At 39.1% G+C, this 20,228-nt stretch overlaps 1 protein-coding gene across 2 annotated transcripts; it reads right to left on the bottom strand.

The window, feature by feature from the left end:
• Positions 1-452: 452 nt before the first annotated feature.
• Positions 453-13,885, bottom strand: Flrt3 (fibronectin leucine rich transmembrane protein 3). Of its 2 annotated transcripts, none has more exons than XM_036186597.1 (3): positions 13,634-13,885; positions 4,935-5,677; positions 453-3,984 (listed from the first exon to the last, which is right to left on the bottom strand). In XM_036186597.1, exon 3 carries the CDS (start codon positions 3,940-3,942, stop codon positions 1,993-1,995), a length of 1,950 nt encoding a protein of 649 aa, XP_036042490.1. In that variant the 5' UTR covers positions 3,943-3,984; positions 4,935-5,677; positions 13,634-13,885; the 3' UTR covers positions 453-1,992. The 2 variants fall into 2 exon arrangements, with proteins under 2 accessions (XP_036042490.1, XP_036042491.1); XM_036186598.1 differs by having other exon boundaries at positions 5,481-5,677.
• Positions 13,886-20,228: the final 6,343 nt, after the last annotated feature.

The following is a 20,228-nucleotide window of genomic DNA, read 5'->3' as shown; positions in this document are numbered from 1 at the left end:
TAGCACAGCTTTGGGAATACTGAAGATGCCCTTGACCAGAACAGCAGAATCGAAGGCAGGAATGCGTGAAGCTCTCACCACATTGGCTCCTCTGAGCCTCACAATGACCCTGTGCTTGTGTTTCCGTACTCCACTCTATACATGTGGACAGAGGTGAGCCAAAGGCTGTTTGGTTTGACTGTATGCCTATGAAGGGGTGGACAACAGATTTCAGATCTTTTGATGCCAACTCACTCTCTCAAAAGGATAGCTAAAAGAGAAATCAGCTTTTGCAAGACCACCTTTAAAAAGTATCAGCCCAGACAGTGTCAACAGTGCTCATAAAGGAAACAGGCATTGGAACTACTCTTAAGTTCATCTCCTGAGTGCACAATGGAACCAAAAAAATGTATTTATCCACAAAATACTGACTCTTTGAAGTAAAAATGATACACAACCTCAAGATACTGCTATTTCTTTTATTTGTACCCAACTTTTATTTCTATGCCTAGAAAAATACATGGAGGTGTTTAGGACTAATATGCTAGCAATTTCCTACTTTTAGTGATAGTAACATAGTCCCAAAAGCAAGCACAATTATTCTGTATGTTTTTCTTAAGTTTTATTCAGCAATAAGACCATAATTTTTCATATTTAAGGAAGTATGAAAAATTTGTCGAGTTTCCAAAGCTGAATACATGTAGCGTTTGATCAAGGCACATACAAGACTGGCCAAAGGGCAGACAATGCACTTTGGTTTGTTGTTGTTATTGAAAAAAAAATCATGGCAACAAAAATGGTATGGGTTTTTAAACAAGTAATAGCTCACAATTCAGTAGGAAGCTGTAAAGAAATGTTACATTACAAGTCCATTATGTAATGTCTGGAAAACCGTGACAGTAATGGGCAGTATTCTCCACCATTGGGAAAGTAAACTGAATATTTATGTACAGTGTTAAAGCATCTCGTATAAGCCAGATCTAAATTTGATTTCTAGTGTTTACTTTTCTTTGAAATTCTCGCTTATTTAAAGTACTAGTTTCTCTGGATCGCTGAGAGGAATTACTGATGGTTACACTACCTTCTTAACTATGCAGACAGTTTTTCTTAGGCATCCTTTGTAATAAAAACATCACAAACACTAACAATTCTGTGTTTAGGATTCATTTTTCAAGAGGCCAGCCAGATGGTACAGGCAAAATCAAGATGCAATTCTAGTATATGTATTGATTACACTACACAGGTCTAAGTCGTCATAGATTTTTAGTATACATCCCCCCTGCACTTATGTCATTGTTCTTGTGAAGACCTTTATTCTTGAAGCTCTGCTGAGAGTGGCTTTAACAGCCTACTTCACGCTGGTGTTATGCCAGCTGATGTATTCAGTTCCGAAAATATGCTTAACTTTCCTAAGGATATTTAATTTGCCTAGGGTAAAATGAGATGTGCAGCAAGTTTGATATTGCCCATTATGTCACATACTTTGATTTATTGAATACTACTGGGATAATACAAATTTAATCATTGGGACATTATTTCATAACTAGTTTTTGAAATTTATTTTCTCGTTCAGCCAGGTTTCTTTTTTACACGGTATTAATACCAAAGTGAAAAACGGTCTGTGCTTACACTACAAGGGTCTCATGTGAACGCAGTCCTGATTGTTCAACACAGCAAGAAAATTCACTTTCACAGTCAACAAGTCATCTTACTCAGTAGAACACAAAGTAAATGGTTTATAACTTCAATATCTGCAAGGAAAATACAGTACAAATTACTAAAAAATACTAAAATATAGAATTGTGTTCAGGCATCTCCACTACATCAACCGCAGCAGCAACCTGAAATCTGAAACTTTTAATAAAAAGTTCTTAAATATAAATTATATGGCAAATGTACAGTACATTGCTTTTCTCAGTCTCTTTTCCAGTGTTTTGCAGTAGAAGGGAGTTCCTACCATCACCTTTCTTAGGTTTAAAAACCCTGAAGCAGTCTGGCATGGGACCTCCTGCATCATGAGTGTGAGTGGTCTGAGTCTGGAATCCCACTGTCCCTGTAGCTTCGGTTACTACTGCTCTCACTGTGGTTGTTTTTGTATAGATTCATCCCGTTCGGAGGAAATATGGTATGTATTACAAACTCCTCCTTGGAGATGGGTTCATTGCTTATGGGTAGCATCTGAAAAGAAGTTTCCCTGATTTCCAGGATGGAGTTGTCCTTCTTAGTGCCAGCTTCTGCATAGTCATCCTTTCTTCTCCTCCCTTTGCTGTACGCACAGTTCCGTGAGAACAGCGACCCATTCCTATGTACATACCAACACACCAAAGCAAGGAGGGCGATGGTTACCAGGGCCACAGCGCCACCAATGATGGCCGCCAAAGGTAAATTCGGATTTTTGTAAGGTTCTTTCTCTTGCTCTCGATTGAGGGTGGTTGTGGGGTTGTACATTCGAAGAGGGGCCGTTTCCGTCTCAATACAAACAGGAGTTTCATCAAACAGGTAAAGGTTACTGGTTTCCATGGGAACCATGCATACTCTATAGGGCGAGTCAGGTTCTAGGGCTGTGACCAAGTATTCACTGCGTTCTCCTGTTACTATTGTTTCTGTTATAGATCCAAACGCTGGGCTGTGGCCCAGTTTAAGCCAGCTGAGTCGTAGAGCAGTCATAGGCAGAGCAAGTCTCCAGGAGATATGGATTGTGTCAGAGGTGACAGACTTCACAGTAATTAAAATTGTTTTCCGTGACGGGCTGCCTGTAGTTCTCTGATCCTTATTGAGCTTGGGGTTTTTAATATCTGGTTGTTTGGTCACAGGAGCTGGCCACTGTCCTTGAGCAGGATAAGCTGTGTTAGGTATTGCAGTGGTTATCTGAATGGTGCTCACAATCCCACTATCTTTACAATCAAACAGTTCCGCACTGAGGTCCTTGATAGCCATCCCACGAACCTTTTCTGGGGCTTGGCACATGAGCCCACGCACATTGACTTTCACAGGTAGCGACTGTAACCAGTCTCGTACCCATTTCATCTTGCACCCACAATACCAGGGGTTGTTGCGAAGAATCAGTTGGGTTATATTGTCCAAATCATCAAAGATACCCTGAGGTAAATTGCTTAGGTTATTATTGGACATATCGAGTCGATACAGCTGCCTTAAATAAGAAAAAGCATTTGGGGGTACTCGGTTGATATGGTTGTCTTGAAGATAAAGCTTCCTCAGGCTTGTGCCCGGAAGGTTCACTGGTGCGGCTGTCAAGGAATTCCGCACCAGGGACAGTTCTGTTAAGTTTACTAAGTTGAAGAAAACTTTGTCACCCAAACCGTGGTTGTTCAACAAGTTTCCATCTAAAACCAGGCGTTTCAGGCTTGTGAGACCATGAAGTGACGGCGAAGAGATAGTTGATATGCGATTGTCATCCAGGCGTAACTCTTCGATAGTCCTGGGCAAGCCGCCGGGGATTGTGCTAAGGTGGTTGCGGGACAGGAAAAGCAGTCGCAGATAATTGCTGTCTCGAAATGCTCCTTCTTCAATGCTAACAGCAGAAACTGAGTTATCATCCAAGTGTAGCTCTTCCAGGTACGGAATTTTCGAAAGTGAATCATACGTGATAGTTCTGATGTTATTCTCTTGCAAATGCAACTCTTTCACATACTTTGGAAGGTTGGTAGGAAATTCATCTAAACTGTTGTGGTATAGGTATATTCTTTGTACTTTCAGCAAGTTTTTCAAATCTGAAGGAATCCCAACATTGTTTATTTGGTTGTTCTGAAGGTAGAGGGTTGTAGCATCCTCCGGAATTCCCGCTGGAATGGATGTCAGTGAGCGGTCGTTACAGTAAATGAAGCCGGCGTCACAGCGACACACAGATGGGCAAGATTTAGCCACAACTGCCAGAGGTGCCACTTGGAAGAACAGCCCAATTTTAGTCCCGATGAGGAAGAGGCTCCAGGCTGGGCTGATCATGGTCAGCAGTGTTGAGGTCTTTATAGCAGGTAGCTTCTGTTACTACAACAGAGTAAGAAACGATAGAAAATAATTAGGCCAGAATACTGAAGTGTCTTAAGAACAGATGTGGAAATAAAATCATTGATAACAAATTTCAATATTTCATTTTCAAAGAGGAGCATGCCAGGAATTCATTGTTATCTACAAACAAACACACTCACATAATTTATTTACCTTGAGTGGAGTGTCTCTAGAATATAAATCTACAACTATCATGTTTAAATCCATTTTAATTAAAATATTAAATATAATTAAATAATCCAAAAATATTTTAAATTATAATCTCTATCAGATCCAACTAGTCATGAAGATTATCAAATTTCTAACTTGTTAATATTCAAAGAAACTGACTCAGAGGAATATAATTTGTTATAACTAAATATGATATATATGCCAGTGTTTTCTGTCTTCTTGGACAAATGATCATAAAAGTATAGAAATGTGTAATGAAAAGCATCTATACTTTTACTCTTCTAGAATAATAAGCTATATACATCTTGAATTCTTTAATCTCAGTAAAGCCAAGCATTTGTTTCATTATTAATAGCTCTTTAATATTAATATTAAATAATGTTTAAAAGGCATTTCTAGAAAGAAAGTAGGAATAGTTTGCTTACTTTAGGAAAAGAATTGTACAACTCATAAGTCAAGTTGGTATAAATGGAAAATTCCATTTCCTGCTTACCTTTCTTCTTTTCTTTTGTTACATTTCATACTGTATAGTTTAATAACTCGACCCAGTTTTTGTTATTTTCAGTCTCACAACATGTTTTAATAGTGCATTTATTTGTCTTTAAATTCTAAGCTAGAATGATTCAAATTTCCCCATGGGCTGGAGAATTACAGATTTATGTGGATATACTATGTATTGTTCCCTTCTCCACTTCTAGGCGTTAATCAGCCTTTATAATTTTAGGCATGAAAAAAATAGCTTAATTTTTTTTTCCTACCTTATTGAACGATGTTAAGTAATTTTACGTGGGTGACAGTCCAATGCATATATGCTACTTTCTTGGTGAGGGACTGGGACTTTAAAACTCTTTAGTCCTTGGAAATATTCTTCACTGTTTATTCAAGTAATTCTATGCCGCACACACCTCCAGATCAGGTTTGATGTTGCCAATGAACATTCCAGCTGTGGGTCAGCATGGTGGGCAAGCTCATTAAAGTGGGGGCCAGAAACAATTCAGCTTCCCGTTACTATGTAAGACACATGGCTTCCTAATTTTTTTTTCCTCTCTGATAGTTTCAGTGTGGTAGCTCCTTTGTGTTGCTTAAGTCCCTCAGTGGAAACTGCCCTCTTTGAAATTCTTATTGGCTCTTCTGTGCAATGTGGTCAGAGATAGTAACTTCAGATCCTCATGAAGAAAGCCATTCATGATGCTAAGACCTGTGTAGTAATGGGTTTTCCAGGCAGTTACCCCCTACCTTTATTCCCATCCAGGATTATCCAAGTATCAACTCTGTACAGTAGCTACATCCTGAGGTGTGATTACCTGCTGTGAAATAGCTATTTCTTCTTCTACTTCTTGCTGCTTTCTCAGAAATTCTGTTTCGGTCACGTTCTACGGGGATGGGTGGAGTCTTAAGAAGCAAAGGAAACAATGCAAACAGTCTTCATGGAAGGAGAAGGAAGCACACTAACTTTCCTTTATATTTCTCTTCCTTAAAATAGGCCAGGACTGAGCACCTCCTGTGAAAGGAAAAGAAAAAAAAAAGAGTAATACTATTAATAGTGAAAATCAGCACTGAAATTTCCTGGTGGTTTAATATCAATTATTCCTTTTAAGCAACACATCTTTCATCATAACAGCTGGTAGGAGTGATAGACTGACCTCTGTGTTTGTGTTTACCACTTAACTATAAGTGAAGTTGGAGCCAAAGATGAGATTGTCATCCAGCTGATATAACTCCCATTGTTAAGTGATTCTTTGTGTCACACGGAATCAAACACAGAGGCAAAACTTTGTTTAAGAAGCAGTAAGACCTTTTCAGGGCTTTCAAATTCAGGCTAATGTCTTTAAGTAAACTTTCTGATGCCCCAGCATACAATGTTTTAAAGGAGGAACATGCTAAAGATGGGAGCAAATACATGGCAAAGGGTTTTGATGAAAACACTGTGGTTACTCTGTACTTTCTGAATATGGTTTTACAAATCACACAATCTACCATTTAAAATGTTAAAAAGTTGTTGCATTGGAGCTCTTCTTTTGATTTGCTCAGTGCTCAGTTTGGTGCTTCCATTTTCCTAGCTGAAGTATGTGGGCACCCCCACTTTCCTACTGAGGTTACTACATGACTCCCCTGTAGCAAGAAATTCTAGGACTTGTGCTCTTGTTCATACAGGAGCATAGTTCATACAGGAGCATAGAAGTTCAAGTCCCAGTTAGGACTTTAAACTGTTTTTAGAACAATAATATTATTGCAATCTTCTTTTAGTACATTGAACTTCAAAAGAAAATCTGTATTTCAAATAGGAAGGTCACTGTTTTGTTCCATCTATTTACAGTGGTCATTTAGGAAGAATGGTAACCTGAGGCATCTTCCTCCTCTTGGTTTAAACACGAATGTGTCAGCCCCCACAATGTGTAGTTCTCATTTTTGAAAAATGACCTTAGGCTTAATTAAGAAGACCAGTCATGGAGCTGTTGACAGCTTTGCCTACTATCCTGATAGAACACTCATGAGAATTTTTAAGGGGTTGGACAAGGGGAGAAGTGTGAGCATGAGTTACTCAGGACCACCCATTCAGCACCTTCCTTACAGATAGAGAACATTTGGGTACATGGGAATATTTGACCATGAGATTAGAGGACTAAAGAAATCATTTGCTTCTCTGCCAGTGACTACCGAGTATCCAACAAGGCTAGCATCTGTTCCAGAATTTACTGGGAGTGTGTGTTAACCAAGGCCACAATTCATGTTTCTATCTTTTGTTGCAAAATTCCCATTTCTTTTAGTTTGTCACTCAACACTAATGCTGTCAGAGATTATATTAATAGTAAATAGACTTGAAAATGGCAAATATACATTTTTAAAAAAAATTTAAGCAACCTAAAAGTAGCTGTTAGCAGATAGATAAAGCAGACTTGTGAATACAGTAAAGTGCCTGCAGAGGAAACTTTAAACGGTTTATGTTTAATATGAGGGCTTTTCACATTACTACTGGATTTTGATAGCATGTTTACTTACACACTGTTGCCTTCAGAGTGTGGGAAAATCAAGCTGCCAAAATTATAGCTATACAGTTACCTTTGCTGTAAATGTTTCCTAACCTTGAAAATGATCCAACATATAAAATAATGTTATTTTAAGTCAAGGGGAAAATCACTTTGGTTAACTTGCATTAAAAATTAATTTAAAACTATTATGAAAATGACAAGTGAGAACTTGTGTGAAATGACCAATTGTCGAGTAGTTCTTATGTTCCAGGGGCATTGGTAAGGCAAAGCATACTTCAGAGGTCAGATGATGAAGCTACTGAATAGGATTTGAAAATGGCTGGTTGTTCTGAGTCAGGACAAACCACAGTGTGACATTTATGAGAACTAGGGATAAAATAGCTGAAGTAGCTGCTTGAAAAAACAAAGAAAAAAGAAAGAAAAATTTCACTTAATCTATTTTGCCAAACCAGGCTTTAAGAATATATACATTGATTCTCATTTTTTTTAAACCAGAGATGGGAAAAATATTAATATAAAAGGAAAGATTTCATTTGACTTGTTTTACACTTATGAAATTGCTATCACTGGTGTTTGATATGCAAACTAAGCATCCGCTGTTCATACAAACATGCAAACAGTGTGAATCGAAAGAAAACCTTAAGCCTCATTAAATCATGAGAAGAATGCCACTCACTTTTCCCCAGATTTCATTAAAATGAAAAGCAAAAGCATAACAACTAGTGTTGTCTTGGGAAAGGGCAGTCTTACAAATGGACACTCGGCATATAGCCCCTCTCACCTGCCCCTGCTGCTTTCAGGTCAAAACTGTTCAGCTGATGGTTGGCTGCATTTGATATGATTTTATACCTTCTTCATATTTCACACTGTAGCACAAAATAGGGATTTTTGGCATATTTAAAGTTATAATGGTATCTCTATCATAAGCATTCCAACTCCCATATTACACTTGGTTTCTGAACTGGATCCCCATAGTCTCAGACATTGACCTTGTAGTTGAATGTGAATGATGAAAAGCAAAATGGCCAGCACTGTCATGAGCACTGGCCAGCTCCACAGCACTGGCTTCAGAGCCTTCTGTCTGCATGGGCTTGAAAAGGCCATCGTTTCTGAACAGAAAGCAATGGATGCTCTAGAAAAATACTGCTACTGGGGTAACTGGGCGTTGGGGACATAAACCGGGCTCTGGGACTTAGTGATGTGTTCTAAAATTATTTTAAATGGAATTATTAAGTATGTAACACTTAAACCTTAGCTAAAGGAAAAGCACACTTGCCTTACTAGTGAAGAAGATTTTTAACTGTCATCTTTTGATTGTCTCTTTTCAAAGTTACAAAAAAAAAAAAAAAAAAAAATTAAATGGCTTATAACCCCAACCCAGTCTAAAGTCTCTAATTTATTTTCATAATAAAGAAAGTAAATGAATAGATAAAGATGCTATCCTTTGGAGATACCTTATGAAAACTAATAAATATTAATAAGTCATTTCTCAATAAGACAATGAGATTTAAGTAAAATCAAGAACTTGATGCAACTTACATGTTTACATGATTTCTTCTAGTGAAAAAAGCATTTGAATGAGGAGGTTTTTCTTACATTTTAAGGATATAATTTAGCCTAAAGTGACGGTCTGTGATGACGATAATGATAACTTCCTAAACCTTGTATATGCTGACTTTTACTCAAGTTGATTTGATTTAACTTGTTTGATCAATACACTTGAAAGAAAATCTACGTCAAGTTAATGTTGTGAGATTTGAGTTCTGTTTTATTGACTTGCCTCACAGAATGATTTCTTAATGGCAGAAACTTTTTCAAAATACTAATTTTAAAAATAAGATGGCATTTAGAATTTACAGTCAAAGTTAGTTTCATTATTTTAAGTAAAACCTTGACCCTGCAGAAAATACATGCTTAAGCAAATCCATCCAAGTTTGTGAATGGTTCTAGCTAAATTGGAATGTACACAAGCTGCATTTAGCATATTAGGGAAGTAATTTATTTATGAAGGTGAAAATTGCTCACCTAATGAACAACCTGTGAATGTTAAGATTCTGCAACAAGAAATAGCATTTCAAGTGAGCGATATACATGATGAAACTGGAAAACTGGACTCCATCAGGTGAGTTAAGAGTGAAAGCAGCAAAATGCTTTCAAAGTAGCCTGTCTGCTAGTTAAATTTTCCACAATCATCAGATTTCAGGAAGGTCCCAATTCCTGTGTTTACTGCAGGCAAACCAAAGGAACTCTAACTCTCCTCCTGAGAGTCATGAAGTCTGCAGGGTTTGCCCGAGAGGCGGAGAAGCAAGCGTGCCTTTTCACACTTGGTTTTGTCCAGAGTCTTTTCTCACTCTAAGAAGGTTTTGTTTCATTTAGAGAAAACAGGGGATAAAAAGTTCCAAAGCAAAAGGATTTCCCCACTGAGTTTTTTATAAATGAACCTTAATTCTGCCTTTTCTTCATTTAGTTTGGCTGTAAAGTGAAATCAAGCATTGTTAAGACAAAAAGATGGGGTGTTACCTTTAATCACAGCACAGGCTCTTCCTTTCATGATAGTCAAGCCAGACTAAATGAATGAGAGACCTAAGACCTGGATGTAGGGGGGAACAACCGAGACTGGAGCTAAGTGGCGCAAGGCTTGAGGCCCAGGGGGGTGCTTTAAGTGTGTGCCGACATTTGCGCAGCTGCAATGAAAAGTGTGCCTGCCTGGATTAAACCAGAAACACTGGCATTGCAAACCTAAGATTCCTCTTCCAGTGTGGGAGTCCAACCTGCTTTACACTTCTAGCCTTTCAATTTCCATGTGCTAGTTCGACAACTATTTATTTGTGTCAAGTGTGTGACAGATAGTCCGTGTTCTGGTTAGTGAGACCATCTGAAATCATAAAACACGTTGCTTCTTCATGTCTGCGTAAGGTATTTATTGATTTAAACTGGATGAATAGGAAGAAAACCAACAACACATAAAGCTGGTCAATCCATACTCCAGTGGCACACTTTAAAAAGCGGTGCCTAACCAAATGTGGTCTGCGGGTGTTCTCTTCAAAGTTGCCACGGCAACTTGTGCATGTGAAGCAAAAGAACAAAAGCTGTCATTGTCTCATCAAGTGAAAGCAATTTTTACTCTCCTCTGAGTAGACTTATACCTGGAAAGAGCTGTTCATACATTCCTGACACTTAATTTTGGGGTGGGAGAGAGATTATGATATGCAAAGCAAAGACATGTTACCTATTGACTAAATTATATTTTATGCCTTTCTCCTTAACATCTATTCCGTGGCTTCTTGTTAATGGATAAAACTTAAATCCGGAAAGGTCCCTCTTCTGCAGTGTAAGGTGGCTTTCAAAACTGTCCATATCATTGTGATGCTAGGCAAATTGAGTGATGTTGATGTGCATTTTGAAACAGCTCTGTGAAAGGAAGACACCTATTTTATTTTCTAAAAGGAAGGGCCCTTTCCTGGAAAACAGTTTCCTAACCAACCATCTCTTGGTTGGAAATCGGTCTGTGACTTTTGGAAAACCTGTAGCGGTGGCACTTTAGAAGAAGCCAAGAAACACCTCTTTTCTGCTCTGAAGAGAGAATGCCGTTCTGAGCGCGGATACTGCTGAGAGATTTTCTGTTGAGTTTTGCCCGCTGGGGGGTGGTACACGCTACCAGAACACTGCTTGCTGAAGCCGCAAGTCAGATGTTGGCTGCTGCTGGCCAGTCTTTCCCCGGTTTAATTACAACAAAGCCTCCCGTTGAGAAGAACAGTGAAGGCCTCTGGGGCAAAAGGTGGGGGTGGGAGGAGGGGTAGGGAACTAAGGGAGAAGGGGAGGAATCAAGGCTTTTGAAAATTCACTGAATCCTATTTCCCTCCTAGACTTCATTTATGCTGCTCCTCATTTGACACGAAGCAACTATTTATAATGCCTTTTACCGAATCGGTATGAATAAGAGAGTGCAGAAAGGGTTTATTCAGGATTTTTAAGTTAGCTTTAGATTTTGCCATTAATCATGTTCTTTGTTGTGTAGCCCACCCACCTTTAAAAGGGAAGAAGCTTGAGACTGACTGAAATGGCAGCTCTAAACTAAGTATTTTTAAATGACCAGATTTAAGTTAATATTCATATGAACATCAGCCTATCATAACAAAAATTCAAGAAATAAATATTTATATAATACCAAAATAAGGCATACCTTCAGCCACTAACATTTGTTGGGGTTAAAACTGTTCAGAATAATCAAGATAGAGGAGAAAGCCTTAGGATGTGTGGCCAAGAAAAGCACAGGGGAAGATCTGCATTGCTTGTGCTTGCATGTTTAAAGCTGATAATTGTATTTTTCATCTGGAGGGACTGAACGTTCATTAGGGTCTTGTGTCCCTAGGCAGGAGACGCTGAGTGTAATTGGAGTTTCTATTTGATTGGGCAATAGAGCCAGAGAAGAAACTAGGGTAAAGATAATTAATAGCTCTCTAACAAAGTCTGACAGCCACAAGATTTCAACCAAATTTATTTTACACTGCTTCATTTCGCTCTGAAAAAGTTTTGATAGAATCAGACATTCCTTAATTAACACTTGAAAGCAAAAGAAACATAGCCTCTATTAGCTGCCACATTTAGTTATGACAAATTTTCTGTTTTGTTTTGTACTTTCTAAAAAAAAATTTGTAAAAACTTTATTTGCTTCCCAATTATGTATCTCATAAAAATTAGATTCAGGAATTGTTTAATTGGGCATTTAAACCTAACCAGAATCATTTTAAAAGGGGTTTGCAGAGAAATAAAAAACCCAATTAATAACGATCAATGCTACCATTGGAATATTCTATTAATGAATTCATTATGTTTATTCATTTAGCTAATTTTTCTGACCCTTGGGAGTTCTCTATTAAAAGAATAAACTGATTTTTTTTTTTTTTTTTTAGTTAAACACATGTAATGACATTTTTAACCCTTTTCTTCATTTTAGGCTGATAAATATATAGATGTATATATGTCCATATACACATATATTTGAAGCTAAGTTGTATAACCAATCTTTGCATAGTCATAACACATGATGATTGTTAATATTTGTAGTAGCAATATTTTTGTGATACTTTTAAAGGATTAATTTCTTTATTCATTTCCAAGGGATGGGTGTCAGTCATCTGTTACTCTGAGTCAAGCTTAAGTGATTCTAGCCTGAGAGTGGACAGTTTCATCCTTTTCTGTTTATGCTGGTCAGGATATCCTTCTGCAGTTGGGGGTGAATGAAGGAATCCCTACAGCTGAAGCACTTTTCATGCCTTTCATCATGTTATTTCATCCTAATCACATAGCCAATGTGTGCATTTTGAGATTTACTGAGAACAATTAAAATAACTAATTTGATTTTGTAATTGAAAAATACCAACATTTTCTATTTCCTTTTAAGTCTAAATAAATAAGCCCCCTCCCAATGTTGAGAAAAGACGGGCCTGTTGCACTCTTTACCTTTATGCAACCATCTTGTTTCAGACATAATTTACTGAAAAACATTTTATTTTATTTTATTTAGCAGATACGTTTAAATACCCTTTGGAAGCTTTGTAGTCTGCATGCATTTGTTCCAATATGAGGTTTTCCACTGTGAGTTGCAAGTGAATGGACACTCAGCCTTTGCCATTTGATGATGACTCCAGGCTTTCCTTCCCTGCTGCCCTCACTGCACATATCAAGCACCCGCTTCCAGGGTGATCTTTGTTAGTTTTTCTGAGTGGACTTACCCAGTTACTATGCTAGTCACATTCTACACTTGCCTAAGCGATGGTTTTGGCATTCTCTTGGACTGGGAATATGGTTTGGCCCGAGACTCTGAATTTACTAGTTGAGATTCCCGAGCCCGAAATGCCTGAAGGAGCTGTGGCAGGGTAAGTGGTGCAAGCTTTCAGATCTAGGTGTAGCTGTTAATCCTCCACAGAGGCATCCTGTTCTCCCAGGGCAGCTTGCTGACCATGAGCAAGATGTATGCTTTTCGTGTACTGCGTACTCACGGGCTGAGGGATTATCGATTTTCTTTCATAGTTATAAAAACAGCGATTGGTGATCATACCACACATACAGTACACACCAAGTTAGCGACCTTTCGCTTTTGTAGAGAGAAAAATCTCGCCTCCTATTCTATCTCAAACACTCAACTTTCCAACTTGCAGTTTTTCGTAAAGCTTTGTGCTGATAGCAATTGCTTGAAATATAGGAGAGATTATTATTATTATTATTATTATTATTATTATTATTATTATTAATGCTATAAGGCTGTAAGAAACTTCTCCCATTTGGCTATTTAGCAGATTTTCCTTAGCTGGCTTACACGCACATCTTTGCTTGTCCCGCTGACCAAGCAAACGTGGCTACTTGGATTCCTCATAGAACCCAGCAAGTCATTTCTTTCTAGAGAGTAACAACAAGCGAAGTTTCTGGGATAATGTTAAGAAAAAGCAAGCATGGAAAACACTTACCAGGAAGACGAGAAAAAAAAAGCAATCCTTTATACCCTGCTGCTACAGCTGTAATTCCATTGCCTGTGAGTTGAAGTAAAAGCCCTCCCCCGTCTGCGGAGCGCGGCATCCAGTGCACACAAAGCCACAGCAGCTGCAGCCTGAGACCGTCCTGCTTCAGATCACTCCTGCGCTGAGGACTGCGCGCGCCAGAGCATCCAGTTGACTGCGCGCAGCCCACCTCCAAGTCTGAAGTTTAAAGCTTCACCTCGCAGTGGTTGAGGAAGGGGGTGATGTCATAGGTGGGCAGGACTTAGCTCAGCTCTTGTTCAGTGAGGTAACTGGATAATCAGACAGATGAGCTTTGCCAACGCTAGAGGGGGTGAGAGAAGCCGAAATGAGCCGCTCAGCTTGCCAAAGCCAAGATGCCATTTGGTTTGTAGGCAGCTCCTCAGACTATCAGCATACCCTAAAGTTTACTACTACGAGGTAGTTGGTAACACACTAAGAAAAAAACACAAGCGTGAGAGAAGGATATTTGTAAGATCACAATAGAGGAACAGGTGTCTCATGTCCAAGCCATCTGTATTGAAAATAAGTTAACGAAAGTCAGATGATTTTCATTACGTTGTTACAATTGTGTTATAACTGGAGAATGGAGGATGGCAATCCCAACTAATACCTATTTTGGTAAATGAATAGAAAGCAGGTCCAAATGATGATTTACTTAGGAGAAAGGAAATAGGAATAGGAGAAAGATAAAAATATTGAAGAAAACAGTCTTATTGGGAAGTAGAAAGGTTTTTCTTCTCATATGCATTTTTACATAATAAAGCAGGTTTCATCTACTACTATAGCGACCATTTACCTGTGTGCCTAAGTGCATGTCTCTACTTTAGAACTAAGTTGATATAAAGAGATTTCCCTACAATAAAAAGATTTAAGACTTAACTAGAATCTTTTTCTTACTTTTTTTTTTTCTGCCATGAGCATGGATTCAGACATCATCATCTAGAATATCTGTTAGAGATGGTTCTGCCAGGATTAAATTATTTTAATTTGAGTGCATGGATAAATATTGACAGTTGCAAGACACTGAGATTTCTCTGCCTCATTAACAGGATTTTAAGACTAATTTCCAGGTATAACTTTATCATCAGTTTTCTGCTATCTGGTCAACAACTACTTTGGACTTGTGAGTTACCCCTAAGAAGGTGAATTTAAGTAAAGGATCTTATTTATGTATTTACCCAAATAGCCATTTCCTTTGGTGTCTTTATTTGCTTGGATCTTACAAGTTCGTGACTTTATCCTATCTAGGAAATTTCCTGCTTGTCTCTGAAGGCTAGTTGTCTATCTCAGGAGTGTGTGGTCATTTGCTCTTCATTAGCTGCATTTCCTTTATGCAGTTCCCCTCCGAGAATGGGTGCTATCAGAGTGGAAGGTGCCTCGAACCCTTGAGAAGAGAGGTTCTGACATCCATTGTTCTATGACTGCTCTTTTGCTGACTTCTGGGATGAACGCAGGGCTTTTAACATTTTAACATCTACTGAAAAGCCAGTTTCTTAGAAGTATTAAGTAGTGTGGGTTAAACTCAGAGGTGGCTGCTGCATTTATTTATTTATTTATTTTTTGGAGAAAAGAAAAGGAGGAATAACTGATAATCTCTCAGGAGTAGAGTTGTTTTCCGTTACTGCAAATCAAACACCTGGATTAAATTATTTCTTGAAATAGTTCTTTCTAGAAGCCATTTTCAGATGAGAGTTGATTCTATTTAAAAAGGAAATTTTTGCCTGACCAAATTCCTGTGGGCTTATATCCATATTTAATCAGTTCTGTCTCCATTCAGCTGCCTGAAAGCCTTCAACACAAAAGAAAGATAAATGGGCAATTTGGGTTATAGGTATCTAAAGGAAAACAGGCTGGCCTGGGAGCTGGGTGCTCTGTGGATTACATTCCCTAGGCTGCCGTTTGTCATATGACCTCATATTACCTGCTCTGTGCTTTGGTTTCATCTCATGGGAAATAAAGGCAGCAAGAATTTATTGAATACCAATTATGTATTCTCCCTCCCAAGCTGTGAATTAAAATGTAGCAGCATTCAAGAGATTGTCAAAAATACCATCCAACTTTAAAGGCAAGTCTTAATAGAGCCTTCTCTGTGATCTTCCCTTTTACAAACATACATACTCTTTTAAAAATGTAAATTCCATTTATTTGTTTGTAGGTGGAGGTTAGGAGAATACACACATGTCATGATGTAAGTGTAGAGGTCAGAAGACAGCTTACAGGAAACAGTTTTCTCCTTCCACCACCCGAGGGTCAGAGTCCAAACTCCAGTCTTCAGGCTTATCACTCTCACAGGGCCCCAGACATATATTCTGGGGCGAGCACAGAGGTGGGCAGGGCTGTCCAATTCCTGCTATTAGCAGACACCTGAAATTCTGCTAGTTTCAAGTGGCCTTACTTTACCATGTGCTCACGTGACTACTTTCTGCACCTCCTCTAGCTAGGTTAAAATGTCAAGAGTTACTTCAGATTGCTTTCCTACTGTGCATTCCTCAGGAGACTAACAGGAAAGGGAGGGCTAGCCTAGTTGACGGAGGGGAGACTAAGCAGCTTTGCTTGTGATACCCTCTGGGCAGTCTCCCAGCAGGAGGACTCAGAGTGTGTGGTGTGGAGGGCAGCTGAGTCTAAGTATATGGGCTTCCAAGTCTTCCATTGATCTGGGCTCTCTCTTGGGCTTTGCCACATGACTATAGACAAATCACTTAGTGTTTCTGAGTTTATTAGCTCAGAGCATGACTCATAGTAACTGCCCAACAAAGTGATAGCTGCTCTTACTGAGATGAGGGCATTCGGGCATGTGGAAAAATAAGTATTATTCAGTGGTGATAGGGCAGGGCCAATAACATGGTTTTTCACAGTTTTCACATTTCTCTTTGGAGTTGTTCTATAGGCAGAGGATGGGAACACAGTGGAGGCAGGAGATTGTTTCCTGTCTTCTTATGTCACAGGGTTTCATGTTCCCAGGAATTAAAATCTAGTTAAGCCCTAGAAGACTTTTTTAGCTAAAAGGTATTTGTTGCTACTTTGCATTTCTTTGTGCTTTGTAAGACAGTCCATGAACCTAACATTATTCCTGAGAAAGTGTGTTTCAGAAAGGAATCAACCAGCTTGGAAATGGACCACTTTGATAGAGCCCAGGGACAGTAGAATCTTGCCCCATCAGAGGAGTTTGTGTTTTGCTCTGTGAGAAGAGGTGTTCCCTTGTCAAAATTAGGGGACATTATATTTGGAGTTGGGTTTTTCAGGCTCTGCCATTTTCTTGTGTGTCCAGATAGAAAAACAAAACAAATGCCCCCACCCTCTTGCAGATCACTTTTACTAAGTTCCATGATCACTAATGATTACACAAGGGATCTTTCATCCAGGCCTCCTAACTTGCCCATACTTAGGCTCATCAGGCATACTCACTGACTACTTGTGAAAGATACTGCTACTACAGGTGATCTCAAACCACCTCTGCCTGAGATATTTTGAGGTTAAATCTTAGGACACATCAAAGTTTTAAGTTAGAAGTATTGCTGATGATCTTCTGTCCCTTGAGGCTACCACTGAGAATCAAATCTTTACAGTTCTAGGGGGATGAAAAGGTAGCTCTGGCTTTGGTAAACATCTTGAACTGCTGCCTGTTGAGACTCTCTGGATTGCAAGTCACTGAAAGCCTGGCTGTACTGCCCAATCACCAGTTGGGATGGACGGGCTTATGTGGTAATTTCAAACATATGGAATGGGAGGTAACGCTTGAGAGTCACTTGTCAACAACGGATGCAGTGTCCTCTGCTCTCTGCTCTGGCTTTTCTGGTGCCAGCAGACTGCTGAAGCTACACACAGCGGGCCTTCGGGGGCCCTGGCTTTCCCTTCGGCAGCACCAGTGTCCATGTTCCCTTCCCCTTTAGCAGTGTTCCAGGGAGGGAAAGCCTCTTCCTAGAAGCACCTGCACCCTCATTTGTTTAAACTTGAATAGATTCTCACTCCAGAGCTACTGTAGAAGAATGGGGAGATAAGCTGGTGAACTACTCTGCCCCTAGGAGCTGTACTTAAAGTGGACCCTACTAAAAACAAAGGGCACTTCCCAAGGAAAAGAGAGGCTTTATGTTGGAGAAGGAAGCCAGGGATGTTAGAGATGATCATTTTCAGAGGATTTGGTGTACTAAAAATTGAAACTTGGGCATATTTTATAAATTTATAGATTTGAAGCTACTCTGTTTCTCTCCTTTCCTTTTTTCCCTCCTCCTCCTCCTCCTCCTTCTCTTCTTCTTCTTCTTCTTCTTCTTTTTTTTTTGGTCAGAGTTCTGTTAAAGTTGCCAAAACATCTTTGAAAGATTTTTCTGTCTGTAGACCCTTGAGTCTAGCCCACTTTTTTTTTTTTTTTCTGTCAACAGGTAGTGATACATGTCAGGGCACATCAGTATTGCATCTAAGCACAAGCCTCTGCAATGTTAATAAAATATAGAGTGCACATTCAGCTATCTGGAATTCTGTGAAGTCAGGCCAGATGCTTAACGCACCAGTTAGAAACTGTACCACATCTTTCTGAACAATTCCACAGAGTATTAGAGAAATAATTAGATTTTTAGCAGGTCACAGATGTCATAGAATACTAAAAAGGGTTTAAAATACTACATTAAACAGTTCTTCTGTTCTGATATTTACCTTTTAGTCAACACTTAAAATGTACCTTAAAAACAATATATATCTATTCCTTTGAACTTTATTTCCAAAACATATTGCATTGGAGTAAGATCTGTTATTACAGGACTTGAGACAGAAATCAAAAGCAAAATCAGAGTTTCTATTTCCTTGCTCACCTCCCCACACCTTGCTCTACCCCACCCCCACTCCCCCACACCAAATTAGAGTTCTGCACTCCTGAGATTAGGAGAAAGATAATGGGGGTGGGGCAGGAGAGTAAAAGAAACACTCAAAATGCTCATTATTGGTCCCCAGCAAAGAAAGGAGGAATTGTGATTCAGAATAGATTAGCAGTTCCTTGCCCACAGCACAGGGACAGGGTGAGGCAGCTGGCTAGGCAGAGAGGGGAAGCTTGGAGGGCTTCATTTTCTTCCTTCCTTAGGGCCTTCCTGAATGGCTATGCAGATGGTGTGATGTAGGATTCCAGCTTTAGGGGACCCTGCCTTTGACCTCTTTTCTCTCTCCCAGGGTCATCCTTCGTGCTTTCTTTTAAAATGGAGAAACAAAAACAAATAAACAGAAAAAACGAAGACTTTGAAATGGACTTTTAAGACAGCAGAGGCTGGGAGCAAGCTGGGTAGACTCATCCAAGTGATGCTTTCCTTTTGGCCCTGGGGACAGTGCTTCAGCTTGTCCAGCCTCCTCTCACATACCAAGACAGGCCCCACATAAACTCCCTGTTATGGACTTCCAGAAACTGGTAAGGGTCCACTGTTAAACTCAAGCACACAGTATACAGAGATAGCTGAACCCCATGTCTAGATGCGTGGGGCCTGGATAATTTCATAACAAACAATCCACTGATGTTAAATTGAGCTGTAAGCTTTACCATTTTATCTGTAGGAATAAAATAATTTGAGCAAGGTTTCTGCTGGTTGTCTTGAACCTTCAGACCTAGAGAGAAACTTCCCCAAAGGTTGTCCTTGAGACTTTATTACAAACCAAAGGACCAAGTCTTTATCTCTGTCAATGATTGGTTTATGACAGGGTTGGGGAATGGCTAGCAGTATTGGTAGGTAGGTGCGCCAACTAGATAACACAAGTGGCCTGCCAACCCCAAGCCATGTGACTCTGTGTACATGCTGCTTTAGTCTGCACAAAGTGGTCACAGCTTACAAACCATCCCATTGTTTTCCTATTTCTGACATTTTGGTGCTGATTTTGGGAACACAAGTTTTCTGAGAAATTGTCTATTTTTCCTTTTTCTGAAACTGGCTCCGTCACTTCTCAATGCTTTAGATTGCCTCCTTTTAGAGAGTATTACTTCTCTGCAGTCAAGATTCCTTAGGTTAGGGCTGGAGAGATGGCTCAGTGGTTAAGAGCACTGGCTGCTATTCCAGAGGACCCAGGTTCAATTCTCAGCACCCACATGATAGCTCACAACTGTCTGTAACTCCAGTTCCAGGAGATCTAACACCCTCACAGCAATTCAAATAAAATAAAATTAAATAAATTATTTTTTAAAAAAGATTCCTTAGGTTAAATAAATGTATTATTGAAAGAAACACATCCAAAGTTGAATTAAGGCCTTTATCTGCCTGCATCTATTTATAAATGGTGAAACCTCTCGCTGGCGCTGTCTTGACAAGCAGATTGACTTCAACAATGTTTTTCTTCTCTATGAACTATATGAGTTGAGTGTTCACAAAAAGTTTTGAAAGATAGGGTGTTTTCAGCTCATTTGATTTCATGTAGTTCAGTGTTCTACAAAGCCATTTCTTCTAAATAACAGTAAACTAAAAATTAAGTCATGTTTGCTACTGGGAATTTTTCTGTGACATAAAAGCACTTCAGTATTTGAATGCCATTCATGGCATGCCTGTCACATTATTAGACTTGTTTAGTTCCTTTTAAGGTC

The sequence above is a fragment of the Onychomys torridus genome, chromosome 4 (assembly GCF_903995425.1).
Source record: "Onychomys torridus chromosome 4, mOncTor1.1, whole genome shotgun sequence".
Taxonomy (NCBI): Eukaryota; Metazoa; Chordata; class Mammalia; order Rodentia; family Cricetidae; genus Onychomys; species Onychomys torridus.
This window is presented reverse-complemented; position numbering and strand designations above follow the sequence as displayed.